At 50.1% G+C, this 18,314-nt stretch overlaps 1 protein-coding gene and 2 non-coding genes across 3 annotated transcripts; 2 read left to right on the forward strand and 1 right to left on the reverse strand.

Moving 5' to 3' along the window:
- Window positions 1-8,730: 8,730 nt before the first annotated feature.
- trnal-uaa (transfer RNA leucine (anticodon UAA)) lies at window positions 8,731-8,813 on the forward strand. The gene has a single exon. It is a non-coding gene; the product is annotated as a tRNA-Leu (tRNA).
- Window positions 8,814-12,089: 3,276 nt separating this feature from the next.
- Window positions 12,090-12,458, reverse strand: LOC137360602 (histone H2AX-like; the record flags this gene model as incomplete). Its single annotated transcript, XM_068025995.1, has 1 exon — window positions 12,090-12,458. A coding segment is annotated over exon 1 (369 nt), but the record flags the coding sequence as incomplete, so codon positions are not given.
- Window positions 12,459-12,528: 70 nt separating this feature from the next.
- On the forward strand, window positions 12,529-12,611 carry trnal-uag (transfer RNA leucine (anticodon UAG)). The gene has a single exon. It is a non-coding gene; the product is annotated as a tRNA-Leu (tRNA).
- Window positions 12,612-18,314: the final 5,703 nt, after the last annotated feature.

Consider the following 18,314-nt stretch of genomic DNA (forward strand, 5'->3'; position numbering starts at 1 on the left):
GTCACTTCGCAGCAAGGGTTGAGGGGGAAAGGGCATCGGGAAACACTGTCAGGAGTGGGGGCCAATGTGCCAGCTCTGCAGAGGGAACAACACCAGGGTGCCATTGGGGCAGTGCCACTTCATTGAGGATGACAAATGAGGTAAATGTGGCTGGGTGTTGTTTACTGTGAAGGCCTTGCACTCAGGGAGGGGCAACCTGTCATGGGCCTCATTCGTGGCTCCCATTGAGGAGGAGGAGGAGGAGTAGAGAGGAAGGGAGGGAGGCGCAGGCACCAGCAGGGGCACCACAGCAGCTTGGGGGCCCACAGGAAGGCCAGCCTCGAACAGGAGGCTGGAGAAGGAGGCAGAGGAACACGTCAGCCGAGGTTCAACAACCTGCAGATGTCCGAGTGACAGTGTCTCCGCAGACTGCACCTCTCCACGGAGGTCGTCACTGATCTCTCTGCCATGATGCAGCTGTGCCCCATGCGAGTTGGTGGGCACCTGATGCCAGTGTCGCTGAAGGTCACCGTGCCACTGAACTTCTGCACCACCAGATCATTGTGGGGATCCACTGGAGATATGTGTGGAATCTCACAGTCTGTAGTGAATCAGTGCATCAACGAGGTCACCAATGTCCTGTTCAGGAGGGCCGGTGACTATGTGCACATTGATCCAAACAGTCAAGCTGAGAGAGCTATAGGATTTGGGGCCATCGCTGGATTCCACCAGGTGTAGGGTGTCATTGACTGCACCCATGTGACCATCAAGGCTCCTGCAGACCAGCCAGCAGCCTTCAACAGGAAGGGCTTCCACTTACTCAGTGTGCAATTGGTCTGCGGCCACTGCAAATGGATCCCATAGGTGTGTGCACAAATCCCGGGAAGCAGCCACAACGCCTGCATACCAAGGCACTCCCAGGTGCCAGAACCTTTCCGCGGCCCCATCCGCTCTCAGAGATGGATCCTTGGAGACAAGGGCTACCCACTGAGGACATGACTACTGACGTCTGTGAGGAACCCACGCACGGATGCAGAGGAGAGGTACAACACCTGCTGCGGGTCAACCCGAGCGACCATCAAGGAGGCCATTGGTCTCCTGAAGATGAGATTCAGGTGCCTAGATCGATCCAGTGGAGCCCTTCAGTTTGTCCCGGCGAGGGTCTCGCATATCGTGGTGGTTTGCTGTGCACAGCACAATCTGGCATTACAGAGGGGTGAGGTGTTGACTAGTGAGGATATCGTGGAGTGTGATGTCTCCTCTGATGATGAGGATGTGGAGGAGGATGCTGCCCAAGCAGTGCCAGATGAAGAACCTCAGGCACTGCAGGAAAGGGGCCCACAAGGGAGACATGAGACACCCTTATACATTCAAGTTTCCTTTGAGCCTTACCACCTTCTGGAACCACAGCAATAAAGTCTTAGCTTTAAACAGCCCTGTTGTCGCCTCCTTCCTTCTGTACTGCAGCGTCCAGGTACACATCGCACAGTGACAAGGCCGAAGCTTTGTGAACTCAGGGCTTGGTCCCTCACTTCCAGCCCCTTGGGAGGAACGGTTTAAATGAAGTCCCAAAGGGCATCAACAATAGGAAGGAGACATAGTGAGAGAACATCATTTCTTTCTTCCGTGTGACACCAAATGCAACCCTATCCATCTGGAATGTACATTCACCGTGAACCCCTCAGTGAATCTAGGTGCTATTCTGAAATCTTTTCCGCGTGCTCCTACGTGGTGCTCCCCCTGTTCTGTCAGCTGAGGTGGAGACAGGCTGCTGACCTTGCTGCCCCATGGCTTGGGATGACATTGGTGGCCGTCCTCTTGCTGCCTGAGGCCTGGAGGGCCCCAGCACACTGAGGGCCTCCTGCACAGGTACAGTGACCCCCCTCTGTCATCGAGGGTGATGGAGGCAGGCACTGGCATCACTTGTGTCACTGGCAGAGGGGCTTTGGAGCTACTTTCCACACCAGGAGCACCCTGAGAGGAGACCCCAGATGTAGCAGCCAGCTGCACCTCCCCCTTATAAGACACACTTGTCACTCGCTGCTGACCTGAGAGGGACGTGGACCTGGTGAAGAGTTCAGGTGCCTCGTTCCCCCCTCTCGCCTTGTCACCGCTGGATGGAGCTCATGGACAAAGCGATGGAGTGCAGGTCTGCACACATCTCCGGCAGCCACTGATTGGTCGGCTGGATCTGGCTCTCCATCAGAGTCACCAATCTCTCAAGGAAGGAAGCCAGACACACCCCCATCAGAGACAGTACAGCATGCAAGGCCTGGATGGACTCCTCCATCATCCGAACTTGGGTACACATAACCTCCGGCAACTCTGCCAGATGTTGCCTGACCTCTTGCTGCAGCTTCAGCATTTCCCGTGTTGCTGGTGACACCAGAGGCACGTCATCAGCCTGGGACTCAGCATGGGCCTGGCCTCCCACAGACTTCCAACTGCCAGTGGCCTCGGCTGTCACTGCCTCCGTCATCTGCACGGGCCTGTCTGTGACGTGCTCACCAGCTTGTGTGCCCAAATCTAACATCAAGTGGATACCCACCGAGTGAGAGTTTCTGTGCTGGTGGAGGGTGCAGGGGAATGATGTGACGGTGCACCCTCTGAGGCTCCCTCCTCCTCCTCAGAGGTGTCTGGCTGTCCCCCAGTCTCTCCAGCTCTTCGCTCTTGTCTTTCATCCTAGCCTGCATGTGAAAACAGGGACATTGAAGGGTTAGGGTCTGCCCATCGTGACATTCCAACCACCCCTACTGTGCAGCTCCATTGATGCAGTGGTGAACAGATGAGCAGTGTGGCTCCTTTGCAGCAGATGCACCCTTGTGCCCCAGGAGATGTTCATTCACTCTCTTAGGTAGGTGTCCCTGTCTCTCCATCAGCTATGGAGCAGCTGCTTTGCTGCCCGGCCTGTTCCATGGCCTCCTCCTCCATCGGGATGAGGACATGGAGATAAGGCATCCACTGCCAGTCTTGACATGCGATTTCCGATTGTGGGCTGTCTTCTCCTGCAGCCACTATGATCAACAAAGTTAGTCTCCCAGCGGGGACAAACCCAATATCTCTGATGGTGATAGTCCAGCAGTCCATGATGTGGACACACATATTCCTCCTGCATGTGGCCCCTCTCGAGGGACTGTGTGAGTTTATACAATGACTGACGTGCACCTCCCACCGAGATGCAGCCAAGCCTCAGGCAGCATGTCCTGCTGCCATTCCCCAATACACATGACTGGGTGGTCACTCCCTTTCCACCAAACACTCCCTCTCACTCTGCCATGCGCAATGTCCAAAGGGTCCAAAGTGTTTTGAGTTTGCGCCTGAGCAGCCCGGATCCGGTCATTGACCCACTTCTTGCACTGGATCCATGTCTTGGGGGTGACCCCACGGCTGCTGACTTCACCTACTATCTCAAAGCAGCTTTGCTTGGTCAGGTGGACAGGTCTCCACCTCCCATCCCTGGGGAAGAGGATCTTCCACCTATCTGTTGTCACCTGGAGGCGAACCTGCAGGAAGGCATCGCTAAACTATTGGACCATGGTCACTGCAGGCTCGCATTCAGCTCCTTACCTATCAGGCAGCAGAGACAGCAGAACGGGTCCTGGGGCATCAGTGACAGCAGAACGGGTCCTGGGGCATCAGTGACAGCAGAACGGGTCCTGGGACAGCAGAATGGGTCCTGGGCAGCAGAGGCAGCAGAACAGGTCCTGGGGCAGCAGATGCAGCAGAACAGGTCCTGGGGCAGCAGAGGCAGCAGAACAGGTCCTGGGGCAGCAGATGCAGCAGAACAGGTCCTGGGGTAGCGGAGGCAGCAGAACAGGTCCTGGGGCAGCAGATGCAGCAGAACGGGTCCTGGAGCAGCAGAGGCAGCAGAACGGGTCCTGGGGCAGCGGAGGCAGCAGAGCAGGTCCTGGGGCAGCAGATGCAGCAGAACAGGTCCTGGGGTAGCGGAGGCAGCAGAACAGGTCCTGGGGCAGCAGATGCAGCAGAACGGGTCCTGGAGCAGCAGAGGCAGCAGAACGGGTCCTGGGGCAGCAGAACGGGCCCTGGGGCAGCAGAGGCAACAGAACGGGTTCTGGGGCAGCAGAGGCAGCAGAACGGGTCCTGGGGCAGCAGAGGCAGCAGACCGGGTCCTGGGGCAGCAGAACGGTTCCTGGAGCAGCAGAGGCAGCAGAACGGGTCCTGGGGCAGCAGAACGGGTCCTGGGGCATCAGAGGCAGCAGAACGGGTCTTGGGGCAGCAGAACGTGTCCTGGGGCAGCAGATGCAGCAGAACGGGTCCTGGAGCAGCAGAGGCAGCAGAATGGGTCTTGGGGCAGCAGAACGGGTCCTGGGACAGCAGAACGGGACCTGAGGCAGCAGAGGCAGCAGAACGGGTTCTGGGACAGCAGATGCAGCAGAACGGGTCCTGGGGCATCAGAGGCAGCAGAATGGGTCTTGGGGCAGCAGAACGGGTCCTGGGACAGCAGCACGGGACCTGGGGCAGCAGAGGCAGCAGAACGGGTTCTGGGACAGCAGAGGCTGCAGAACGGGACCTGGGGCAGCAGAAGCAGCAGAACGGGTTCTGGGACAGCAGCGGCAGCAGAACGGGTTCTGGGACAGCAGAGGGCTCTCAGGAAGACACTCCTTTAAACCAGGCAGCAGTGAATACAGGTCTGGCAGTCCTTTCAATATGGTGCCAGCACCTGCCGTTGTGTCAGATGTCGGTGCCATCGGTGCCTCGTTCCCTACCTCTGGTCCTTGTTTACATGGGCCCCACGCCTCCCCTTCATTAATTGGTCAGCTGCTCCGTGATCGGGGTCGGCCGGCCACATTTCACTCGTGTGGTGACGGCACCCACTCACGGTGTCTCTGCCGAGAGCCGCACCGTTAGTTTAAAATTCAGCCCATGGGGTCAAGAGTGGAAAATCTCCCCTCTGATTCTCTCTACTTAAACTGATGGAGACACCAAATTAAAACTGTTGAAACCAGGGATTGTATCCTGGTTCTTCAATCTAGTGTTCTCCCAACTGAGCTATTCCATCCTCACTGTGAACTCATCTTCATTGGAGACAAATATAACTCCAGGTGGAATCTCCCCACCCGTTCATTCCTCACTTCAGGGGAATGGGACCCGACCAGATCGCGGAACTCAGATTATGTTAATGTTCTGCTCTTGATATCTTAATATTATCTTGCGTTTGAGCCACTTTTAATCAGGTTCACGGACAAATTCTTCCATCATCCCTTCTCCCACATTCTCTCTCTCTCATTCATTCTTTATTCCTCACAGTCCAGAAAGCGTTAGGAATCAGAGCTCACCTCCAAACCCTCTGCACACAGACCTCTGTCTGTTACCCTGTTTGATCCAAGAGACCAGTCAATAAATTACACTCTTTATAAACACAGAAAGCTGCCTCAGAATGTTGGACAGAGATAAATACACTGAAGTCTTTTGAAAAAAGTTCATCTTACGGGTTGTTACTGAGCCCACAGAGCAGGGCGGGCCCAGGCTCCAGCCCCAGCCCCAGCCTGTGCTGTGTTAGCTGATGCCACCTGGTGTGATACTGAGCCACACGGAGCAGGAAAGGGCCTGGTTGTATTCATGGCCTGTGTTGAGTTAACTGATCCCACTCAGTGTGGTAGGAGCCACACAGAACAGAATGGGCCCAGGCTCCTTCCTCAGCCTGAGGGATGATAGTTCTTCTCACACATTGTTGAACAGAGCCCCACACAGAACAGGGAAATCTCAGGCTCCATCCCCAGCCTGTGGTATTTTACTTCATCACACCTGGTATGGTACGGAGCCCCCAGAGCAGGAAAGATCCAGCTTCCATCTCCGGCCTGTGCTGAATTAGCTAATCTGACCTGGTTGGCACTGAACCGCAATCAGGGAAGGATGGGCCGAGGCTCCATGGCCTGTGGTGTGTTAGTTATTCTCATTTGGTGTGGTACTGAGCACTATATAGAGCAGGATGGGCCTGTGTTCAGTGAGCTGATCTCACCGTGTGTGGTTCTGAGACCCACACACAAAGCAGGACAGGCCTAGGCCTCATCCCCAGCCTGTGTTCAATTAGCTGATCTCATCCAAAAGATTTTGATAAGGTTCCACACAAGAGGCTTCTCAAAAAGATTAAAGTCCCTGGTATCAGTGGTAATATATTGATCTGGATTGGGAACTGACTGGCAGGACGTAGGCAGAAAGTAGTTACAGATGGATCTGGATCTGTTTGGAGACCAGTTACCAGTGGTGTCCCACAGGGATCGGTGTTGGGACTGTTGCTCTTTACTATTTTTATTAATGATCTGGATGTAGGTGTAGGGGGCACCATCTGTAAATTGACAGATGATTTGAAGATCTGTGCGAGTGTTCAGACTGTAGACGATACTCGACTGTTTCAGGCTGATCTTAATGTGTTGGGAGATTGGGTTCATGACTGGTAAATGATGTTTAATTTGGGTAAGTGCAGTGTTATTCATGTGGACAGGGCGAATGCTCAACATTCATACACCCTTCAGGGAAAAACATTAAAGTAGGTGGAAAAAAGAAAATAATTTTGAGCAGAGATCTGGATGTTCTAGTGCACAGATCTCTAAAGGTACAGCAGCAATGCTGTGAAGTGATAGTTGGAGCAAATAGAGGGTTGGGCTGCATTCAGAGGACAATTGAGTATAAAATGAGGCATATTCTTTCATGGGATGTGAGCGACACTGGCAAGTCCAGAATTTGTTACCCATCCCTAATTGTCCTTGACAAGGTGGCAGTGAGCTCCCTTCTCGAATTGCTGCACTCCATGTGGTGTAGGTACACCCACAGTGCTGTTAGGAAGGGAGATCCAGGATTTTGACCCAGCATCAGTGACTGAACAGCGATATATTTGCAGATCAGATGGTGTGTGACTTGGAGGGGAGCTTGCACATGGTGGTGTTTCCATGCATCTGCAGCCCTTGTCCTTCAAGGTGGTGGAGGTCTTCGGTTTGGAAGGTGCTGTCTGCGGAGCCTTGGTGAGTTGCAGCAGTGCATCTGGTAGATGGTACACACTACTGCCACTGTGCGTCAGTGGTGAAGGGAGTGAATGTTTAAGGTGGTGAATGGGGTGACAATCAAGGCGGCTGCTTTGTCCTGAACAGTGTCGAGTTTCTAGAGTATTGTTGGTGCTGCACTCATCCTGGTTTGTGCCTTGTAGATGGTTGACAAGTTTTGGAGAGTCAAAAATCACAAAATTATTACAGTGGAGAAGGAGGCCATTGGGCTCATTGTGTCTGCATAGAATCATAGAACATAGAAAGTTTACAGCACAGGCAGGCCAAAAAACGAGCCACCCAGCTGAATCCCATTGTCCAGCATTTGGACCGTAGCCCTGCAGGTTCAGGTACTTGAGGTGCACATCCAGACTCCTTTTAAATGAGTTGAGGGTTTCTGCCTCAGCTACCCTTACAGGCAGTGAGTTCCAGACTCCCACAGCCCTCTGGGTGAAAAAACCTTTTCTCATCTCCCCTCTAATTGTTCAACACATCACTTTAAATCTATGCCGCCTAGTCACTGACCTCCCTACCAAGGTAAATAGACCCTTCCCATCCATTCTATCCAGACCCCTCACAATTTTGTACATTTCAATCAAATCTCCCCTCAGCCTCTTCTATTCCAAGGAGAACAACCCCAGTCTATCCAATCTTTCCTCATAGCTGCATTTTTCCAGTCCTGGCAACATCCTCGTAAATCTCCTCTGTAACCTCTCGAGTGCAATTACATCCTTTCTGGAATGAGGTGACCAGAACTGCACACAGAACTCAAGTTGTGGCCTAACTAATGATTTATACAGTTCCAGCATAACCTCCCTGCTCTTATATTCTATACATTGGCTAATAAAGGAAAGTATTCCATAAGCCTTCTCAACCAACTTATCAACCTATCCTGCTACTTTCAGGGATTTGTGGACATTCACTTCAAGGTCCCTCACTTCCTCTACACCTCTCAGCATTCACCCATTAATTGTGTCTTCCTTTGCTGTGTTTGACCTCACCAAAGGCATCACCTCACACTTCTCCAAGTTGAATTCCATTTGCCACTTTTCTGCCCACCTGACCAGTCCATTTCTCCAGCTCTCCTAATGAGCATTTCACCATGTGCCTTGAGCTGAGTTACTCATCACAGAATTCCCACTATCTGATTTACTCTTGTAGCCAGAGTATGTATATGAATGGTCCAGTTAAGCTTTTGTCAATGGTAACCCCCAGGATGTTGATAGTGGGGGGATTCAGCGATGGTAATGCTGTTGAACGTCAAAGGGAGATGGTTACATTCTCTCTTGTTGGAGATGGTCATTGCCTGGTACTTATGTGGTGTGAATGTTACTTGCCACTTAGCAGCCCAAGTCTGAATGTTGTCCAGGTCTTGCTGCTTCTGGACATGGACTCCTTCAGTATCTGAGATGTCCCGAATTTGTCCTTTTATGAAACCTTGGTCAGGACTCACTTGGAATATTGTATCCAGTCTTGGTCTCCTCACATGATGGGTCATATTGAGGCTTTGGAAAGGGTACAGAGGAGAGACATTCGACGAATTCCCAGTATAAGACATCTTGGTTATCAAGTTAGACTAAAAGAGTTGGGACCCTACACCTTAGAGAAACCTAGACTGAGGGGTGATCCGATTGAGGTTCATAAATAATGAAGGGTCCAATTCAGCATGGGAGAGGAGTCAGAACTTTATATTGTGAAAGGCCAGATGGCACCCGGATCACATTAAATTTCATTTTCAGTGGTTGGCTCATGTACCAGGATGGCCGAGTGTTTAAGGCGTTGGACTTAAGATCCAATAGACATGTGTCTGCGTGTGTTCAAACCCCACTCCTGGTATCGGTGCTTACAAAATGTTACTTTTTCTTTCCCTGACTTTTGCCTTGCACCATCATCTCTTCTGTCATTTCATCACTCTTGCCTTCCAACTGATCACAGCTTCCTATTATTTGATCTGCCCCAGCACCGTTCCTTGGCTCTGCGCTTGCTTATAAACTGGTAAATCTTTAACTTAATCTCCTCTGTCCCCTGACAATGACCTTCTCATCCTTCCTGGATTGTGGTTCCTCACAGGATCCGCTGCCTCTCCGACTCTCCTCCAGGTAACTGAAGGCCCTGAGCCTTGGTCTCTCTTTATACGCTAGCTGGTAGTTGATTCCTTGCAGGTCTGCCACCGCTCAGGAGAAGCTCAAAACCCAGATCAAGCAAAGTATCAAGAGGAATGTGAACAAAGGCTCCCTGGTGCAGAGCAAGGGACAGGGAGCCTCCGCCTCCTTCAAAATCAGCAAGAAGGAAAACCTAGGGAAAAGTGGGAAAGAAGGTGAAGAAACCAGCACACAAGAAATCTTCAGTGAAGAAACCAGCAGACAAGAAATCTTTACTGAAGAAACCAGCAGACGTGAAAGTGACAACAAAGAAAGTAACAGCCAAGAAAACGAGCAGCAAGGCGGTGGCAACGCCAAATAAGGTGGTGAAGAAAGCAGCGCTTCAGAAAAAGTCTCCTGCGAAGAAAGTCAAAAAAGGCAAGAGTGCGGCGGGCGGAAAGGCGCTGAAGAAAGTGCAGACATGGAAGAGCAAGGTCAAGCCGAAAGCAGCGAAGGCTCAGAAAGCAGGGTCTGGAAAGAAGTGAAAGAGCGCGGGAAACTTGGAAACATCTGAACACAAAGGCTCTTCTCAGAGCCACCCACATCTCTCAGGAAAGAGCTGATCCCCTGATCAAATGATCCCTGTCCCGGCCCCGCCTGCAGATTCCACATGGAAATGATTTGGAGTAAATCTAGGACCCCTGGTGACTCCCCTCCACCCAGCCCTTTCCCCACTCTCTGTAATAAAACAGAGGGATATCCGGCCCTCACTCTAACTGGAGATGTGTTCGGTACAGTCTCAGTTCACAAATTCAGGGGGAGAGTCTGTAAGACAGGAACACTGGCGGAGAAACCCCACCTCACAACTCAAACCCCAACACATGAGTTTCTCCAATTCAGCTGGAGTCGGGTGACAACAGGAGCTGGGATAGGCTGTGATCGGGAATGTGAGGAATGGATTTGTTCAGGGAGGAATGAACCTGGAATCTCCGAAAATAACAGTTGCTTATTTCCCCAGATGACACATTCTGCAGTGAGAGTGAAAAGTCTCTTCACTGCTTCACATTTACTAATTGTTTGGTTCTAGATGAATAATGAGTCAGAGAGTAATGACAGGATCTGAAGCTTCTCTCACACCAGCCCTTGAATGACTCAGTGTGAAGTGTCCAATGTGTGAAGCTACTGCCAGGGTTTGTCAATCTGAACAGTTTCAGCTCAGTTACTGGGGGCCTGGAATCCCCGCAGTTTGACTCTGTCTCTGATTGGTCACCCGCTTCTCAATCCAATTCTTAACCAATAGGAGAATCACATATAAGTAAATAGAAGTTCTCATTGGCTTAGATTTTCCAATTGGAAAAAGCCCGGCAATTCCAGAGCAGGAAGGAATTGAAGTGATGGAAAATTTCAATTTTCAGGCAACAATTTTAAAACCTCTCATTTTATGTTCTGTTTTACTGTGTTTACCGTCACAAAATCCTGACGCGATTTTAGGAATCGTTTTCATTTGTCAATCTGTTAACTGTAAGCGGCGGGAGGAAGGTCCGGTTCAGCAATTTAAAACGGGACAAATATCAGCTTCCTCTCTGTAAAAGGAACAAATTAGCGACTAACCGCTTCTCACAGGCTTCTCGGGGACTGACAGAAACGAGCGGTTTCTGATCCTTTCTCCTGAAAGAGGCGGATAATGCTGCAGGGAGCAATGAACCGCCCTTCACTTTCTGGCTGCTAATACACCCCTGACTTTAAACAGTTCAAACAGCGACTGATGCTTCTGTCGGAAAATGAGCAGATTCACCAGAATGATCCCGGTCCATCATGGCCAAAGACATCCAGCTGGCCCGCCGCATCCGCGGGGAACGCACCTTAAACCCAGCTTCAGTAACAAGTGTAACAAGGGCTCTTTTCAGAGCCACCAAATCAGCAAAGGAAAGAGCTGCCATCTCTGTTCATCATCAAACCCATGAGATTGAAGGGGCGGTCACATGGTTTCTGTTTTGTCACATCACTTTCCCGAAACGCCTGTCGGACTGAGAGCTGGTCTGGAATTTAGAAAGCAGCATTACCGGAGACTCATTGCTGCTCAGCACAATCTCAACCCGCTCCTGGGATCCGTTAGCTGGCATTTGGGGAAAAGAAATGGATCCCAGTTTTATTTGGAAGGCATTAATGGAGCCGGGTCCGTTCACATGAGGGTTATTTACAAACATTACCCAATGAGTTCACTAATATTTGAATCCATTGGAGATCAGTACACAGGATATGTAAGTTAGCTCGGTCACTCTGACTGAAACCGCCAGTTCCCCGGGGCTGCAGACCCTGACACTGCGGGGAGAGAATCCCCGACCCTATCCCGCCGCCGGGGGGAACAGACAGCTCTGTGTCCGGAGAATAGGGAGGGCCGGGGGGAAGGCACATATTAAAGCGCTGCAATGGACTCAGCTCCTGTGTGTGCACAACTCTCACTGATTCCGTCCTCTGGGAACAGTGCGGTCTAAACAGATCAGGTTAGGAGAGAGACACACAGCCCGAGAATGGCCTCTTCCTTCCTGCATTTACTCTGTTCCGGGAGCAGATTCTCATTGAGAAGCGGCGCTCAGATCACCGGAGAGAAATAAAAACACAATTCAAACTGTCCAAATGAAAAACAGAGAATTAACCCGGACACTTCCATTATTAAATTAATTCATCAGCTCCGAACCAGTTCCCGTTAATGTACCGGGATAATCTCGGGATTTATCAAATCGAAGGCAGCGGGATTTATTAAATTGTTGATTCTGACACCCTGTAGTTCACTTCTTCACTTAACTAGAGGGGGAGATGTGTGAGCAGAGAAACAGAGCGAAATCCAGAGAGGGAACTGAAAACACACCTGGACAGATGTGAAACAGGTCAATCCACTGTTCCAATAACTCCATCTCTGATTCCCTCCTGACAGTAACCAGCCCTTTCACAGAGACTGTGGGTGGCTCTGAAAAGAGCCTTTGGTTTATTAGATGACATTTTGGCCGCTTTACTTTTTCTGGGAGCTCTGAGCGCTGGTTTTCTTGGGCAGCAGCACGGCCTGGATATTAGGCAGCACCCCGCACTGAGCGATGGTCTCCCCTCCCAGCAGCTTGTTGAGCTCCTCGTCGTTGCGGACGGCCAGCTGCAGGTGTCTGGAGATGATGCGGTTCTTCTTGTTGTCCCGGGCCGCGTTGCCGGCCAGCTCGAGGATTTCAGCGGTCAGATACTCGAGCACAGCAGCCAGAAAGACCGGGGCTCCGGCACCCACACGCTCAGCATAGTTACCCTTTCTCAGGAGCCTGTGAACACGGCCCACCGGGAACTGCAGTCCAGCCCGGGAGGAGCGAGACTTGGCCTTGGCCCGAGCTTTCCCGCCGGTCTTTCCTCTTCCAGACATTTCCACAATCTCACAAATACTTTCACAAAGAATGAATAATTTCCTTAGCATTGATTGTATATCGCTGGCAGTCAGGATGGCCGAGCGGTCTAAGGTGCTGCGTTTAGGTCGCAGTCTCCATTGGAGGCGTGGGTTCGAGTTCCACTTCTGACAAGTTGCGTTTTGACTGCACTGGAGGCGTTTGGGAGCAGCGGTGAAGAGCAAAGAAAAAGCAGGAAAGAACATGGACGAACAAAGTAACAATGGACCCAAAGATGTTGCATTAAAACATGAGAGTCAGAGGCAACTGAGCAAACAGCAGGGCACATAAAAGATCAAAAATGTAACCTTTGTATCGGGGTGGAAGATGTTGCCAATATCCTGAATGAATACTTTACTGTTTTCCCGAATGAGAGGGTGATGCAGATATTGTTATTAAGGAGGAGGAGTGTGAAGTATTGGACGTGATAACTTAAGGAGAGAGGAAGTCTTAATGGGATGAGCATCGTTGAATGTGGATAAATCATCAGGACCAGTTGAAATGTACCCCAGGCTGTTGAAAGAAGCCAGGGAAGAAATAGTGGAAGGTCTGACCATCATTTTCCAATCCCTCACTGGATGCAGGTGTGTGCCAGAGGATTGGAGGTCTTGTAACGTTGCAGTAAAAGCAAAATACGAGGCAGATCAAGCATGGCTGATCCTTTCGAGTAGAGAAACAGGGCTGAATTCCCTGAACCAGTGCTACAGCTTTCAGAATAGAAGGAGCCTATACACACCTGATGGGTTCCACTTAAACAAAAGAGCTGGAGGTGTTGACGGTCGGAACAGATAAAATGTGGAGGAGTGTTTGAAGCAGATGCTGTGTGGTTACTGTAGTTGTACTATGGAGTTATTTCAAGGAGGTGATTCTGAATGTAATGGATCAACGTGGACCCATCCAAGGCAAAGGTTCTAAGCTTCCCTGTGGTCCAGCCTGGTTGAATGGAACTGAAGCAAACAAATCATCCAGAAGTTGAAAAGAAATATGAGGCCATGAAAGCACAGAATTCAGATGGATGCAATACCAGATGGTATGGCAAGAGTGTAAAACAGCAACAGACTGGTGAATAAAACTTTCCCATTGAATGAGACAAGAGAAAAGAAGGGTAATAATAGTGTCAGGTGAGTTGTGACACGATTCACATTCCACCTTGATCTGAATAGGACTGTTGAAGGGAGTGATTGAGAAGAATAGAGGAGAAATGAAAAGAAAGGAGAAATAAACAAAAGGTCTTTTGATTTTAGAATGCTTGTTTTTGGAAATGACAGACTGTAAAGTGTGTGTGTCAGAAGATATAGAGCGAAGTTGGGTATGACAAGATCACAGGAAAGTTGTGCCCTGAGACAAGGTGTGTGTTGACAGGAAAGCTGCTTTCTTTTGCACAATATGTATTTTATTCATATAATTTGTGCAATTACATTGCAAAGCAGTTCAAATTTAATATTACATAAGGTACAATACAGATCAGTTTCCTTCAATAATGTACATGATGTATCTCACTATCCCTGCCTGCACAGGTTATATTTACAGTATTTACATTACACATCAAACATTCTCTGGTGCAAACAGCCCGAGGGGTTTTTCACGGGTTCCAGCCCCTCACTGTACTATGGCCTACTAGGGCCTCAGACTGCAGCCTTTCCCCATTGAGTCTCCATGGTGGCTTCCCCAAGCTTCAATGCCGTCCCACAGCACATAGTCTTGGACGTTGCAATGTGCCAGTCTGCAACACTCGGTCATGGACAGCTCTTTGCACTGGAATACCTGTCCCACGGCCGGGCTCGTTCTCAATAGAGATCATTTCAAATGAACATTTCCTAAATCCGTGCTTTCTCTCTCGCAATAAAGAGAACAGGATGTCTGGCAGATTCAGTGTGAGACAATAACACTGCCGGGTAAAGGCCGCTTTCCAACTCCAATCCTAACACAGGAGATTCCCGAAACAGCTGCAGTAAGGTGCGGTGAACTGCTGGAAGCGGATGTGTGAGGAAATGGTAATGTTACTGAGGAGGTTTCTTAGTATAGAATGGACTGTGTTTAGGTGGGAATATTACTGAGTGTTAATTGCATCGGGACCATATTTAAAAGCTCCGGCTTTCTGGAAAGCCTTGACTATGAAGGCCGAGTCTGGAAGGGTTTGTGTGGAGAGCTGGGTTTTGGTTCTACTGTTAATAAAGGGTTTGAAATTGGCAGCACGGAGGAAACTGGAGGTGGAGCTGAAAGATGAGGGGCCGTTCTCTCTCTGTCTGTCACTCTGGGTGTCTCCTCCATCTAGCTCTCTGTTTAATCTTCACTCTTGTCTCCTCCCCTCCCTGCTCTCACTCTGCCTTTCTCAGCCAGGTCCAGGTGGCCTGTATAAAAAGGAGCCTGACAGAATCAGTCTCTTTTATTGTGCACTGATTTGAGGAAAGAATCAACATGTCTGCCAGGAAACAAGAGTATGCTCCAGGCTGGCAGCATGTTAGAATCCATGAGGAAAGGCATCATCACCCTCATCGACAAGCAGAAGGGGGAGAGGACAGAAATCAGAAATTGGTGGCCCAATTTCTGCTTCATGCTGACTACAAGATTCTGTCAAAAGACATAGCCAGTCGATTCAAGTCTGCTCTGGAGTTGGTGATTCACCCTGATCAGACCTATACTATACCAGGCAGGACAATCTCTGATAGCTTTGCGCTACTCAGGGATATGATCACCTATGTACGGGACAGGAGGGTGGACACCTGCCTCATCAACCTGGACCAGGAGAAGGCTTTTGACAGGATATCGCACACTTACATGATGGATGTGCATTCCAAAATGGGGTTTGGGGAGGGAATCTGCAATTGGATCAAACTACTCTACACAAACATCAGTAGTGCAGTCTCAATCAATGGGTGGGAATCAGAAAGTTTCCCGATCCAATCTGGAGTCAGACAGGGCTGTCCTCTCTCCCCTGTCTTGTTTGTTTGCAGTATTGAACCCTTTGCTGAGTCTATTAGGAAGAATGCGAGCATCAGAGGGGTGACAATCCCAGGCAGCGGAGGCACTCAGGTTAAAACCTCCCTGTACATGGATGACGTCGCCGTTTTATGCTCGGATCCACTGTCTGTGCGCAGAGTGATGAGCATCTGCGACCAGCTCGAACTGGCCTTGGGAGCCAATGTTAAACACGGCAAGAGCGAGGCCATGTTCTTTGGGAACTCGGCTGACCGATCCTTTGTCCCCTTCACCGTTAGGTCAGATTACCTGAAGGTGCTGGGGATATGGTTTGGAAGGGCTGAGACGTGCACCAAAACCTGGAAGTAGCGAGTAGCCAGGGTACAACATAAGCTGAGCATGTGGGAGCAGCGATCTTTCTCCATTATGGGTAAGAACCTGGTCATCAGGTGCGAGGCGCTCACATTGCTGTACGTGGTGCAGGTCTGGCCCATACCGCATTCCTGCGCTGTGGCGATCACCTGAGCCATTTTCCGCTTCATCTGGGGATCCAAAATGATCCGAGTCCGGAGGGACACGATGTTCAAACCTCTGGATAAGGGCGGGAAAAATGTACCCAACGTCGCCTTCATCCTTATGGCTACCTTTGTGTGCGGCTGCATCAAGCTGTGTGTAGATCCCCAGTTTGCAAACTTCAAGTGTCACTACGTGCTGTGGTTCCATCTGTCCCCAGTGTTGCAAAGGATGGGCCTGGTTATATTGCCGCGGAATGCTCCATCCAGTTGGACTGTGCCGTACTGCCTATCCTTCCTGGAAAAGTTTCTGTGGAAAAACACCTTTGACCACCAATCCATCAGGCAGTGGTCTGCACGGAATATCCTCAAGGCCCTACGGGAAAAGGAGATGGTGGATCCTGTCGGATGGTCCCCTGAGCAGAAGTCCAAAGTCATTTCACAGAATGCCTCATCACCAGAACTTTCAAACAAGCACTAAGATGTAGCCTGGCTGATGGTGAGAAGAGCCCTCCCTGTCAGATCCTTCCTGCACACCCGAAGTCTCACCCCATCCACACGCGGCCCTCGAGGTGGCTGTGGTGGAAAAGAGACGTTGCCCACCTCTTTCTGGAATGTGTCTTTGCAAAGCAGGTGTGGAAGAGATGCAGTGGTTTTTGTCGAGGTTCATCCCAAGCAGCTCTGTAGCACAGGAGTCTGTGCTCTATGGGCTGTTCCCAGGGACGCACACCGAGATAAACATCAACTGTTGCTGGAGGACTATCAATTCGTTGAAAGACGCTCTTTGGTATGCCCGAAACTTGCTGGTCTTCCAGCGCAAAGAGTTGTCCACGACCGAATGTTGCAGACTGACACATTCCAAGGTCGAGGACTACATGCTGAGGGACGCACTAAAACTTGGGGCAGCTGCAGCAAAGGCTCAATGTGGAAATACCACTGTGTAAGGTCCCCTCACCAAGCTGAACTGAGGGGCTGGATCCATGGGAAACCACTCGAACTGCAGCCAGAAAATATTGGTTTGCTGTAAAATGTACATGGCATGACAATGAAATGGAAGGGTTGTGAGGCAACTCACTCCTGCATTGAAGGAAACTGATCTCCTTTGCACGCTTTGTACTGTTTGACTTGGTGCTTTTTGGAACTGTTTTGTAATGTATTTTTTTTTACAGATTTTTATGAATAAAGTATATTTTGGAAATTAATAAAAGAAAGTCTGGCAGAGGTAAAGGAGGGAAAGGACTGGGCAAAGGCGGAGCAAAGCGGCACCGCAAAGTGCTTCGTGATAATATCCAGGGCATCACCAAACCAGCAATCCGCCGCCTGGCTCGCCGTGGCGGGGTCAAGCGAATCTCGGGTTTGATCTATGAGGAGACTCGCGGGGTGTTGAAGGTTTTCCTAGAGAATGTGATCAGGGATGCGGTCACCTACACTGAACACGCCAAGCACAAGACGGTCACTGCCACGGATGTGGTGTACGCTCTGAAACCGCAGGGCCGCACTCTCTACGGATTCAGCGGCTGAACACTCGACCCTTTCCAGCAAACACAACAAAGGTTCTTCTAAGAGCCACCCACCGCCTCACAGAGAGAGCAGTGACCTGGAAACGGGAGCTGGGATAGGCTGTTTAGAACTGTCTGGAATAAATCTGTGCTGTGTTCGAGATACAAAACTAGAATCCCCAAATTTGACATTTCATTTGTAGCAAGGATGTGCAGTGGATTTGATTTTCTAAACGGGCTGTGTAAACAGTGCCCGAGGCTCTACACTTAGTTATTTCCCCCGTCCACACATGCCCTCAATGAAAAGCCACATCACTCCTCCAGAATCACTCATTGTTTTCATAGAATTTCAAAATGATTTCGATGCAATGAGGGAATCCGGGAGTTTTGCAGCAGCCGTTGAATCGGTCACGGGAACCAGACCCACTTGTGATGTTATTTCCCCCGAGACGGTGTTTCCTGCACTGAAACTGACAGGGTTTGTGAAACTGATCAGTTTCAGCTCAATCATTCAGGGACCTGGAATTCCCGCAGTTTGAGCCCGCGCTATCCAGAGCCCACTAAAATAAAAGCAAAATACTGCGGATGCTGGAAATCTGAAACAAAAACAAGAAATGCCGGATTCACTCAGCAGGTCTGGCAGCATCTGTGGAAAGAGAAGCAGAGTTAACGTTTCGGGTCAGTTCCGAAGAAGGGTCACTGACCCGAAACGTTAACTCTGCTTGTCTATCCAGAGCCCACTTCTGATTGGTCACCCTCTTCCCATTCGCATGTCTTAACCAATTGCCGAGCCTCGAATTAGAAAATACAGCAAATCATTGGCTTAAATTGTCGTCCTGGCAGAAAGGTTGAATTCAAAAAAGCCGCCAATTTCAGTGTTGGGCAGAATCGAATTACTCAACGAATC

This window comes from Heterodontus francisci, unplaced genomic scaffold (assembly GCF_036365525.1).
Source record: "Heterodontus francisci isolate sHetFra1 unplaced genomic scaffold, sHetFra1.hap1 HAP1_SCAFFOLD_59, whole genome shotgun sequence".
Taxonomy (NCBI): domain Eukaryota; kingdom Metazoa; phylum Chordata; class Chondrichthyes; order Heterodontiformes; family Heterodontidae; genus Heterodontus; species Heterodontus francisci.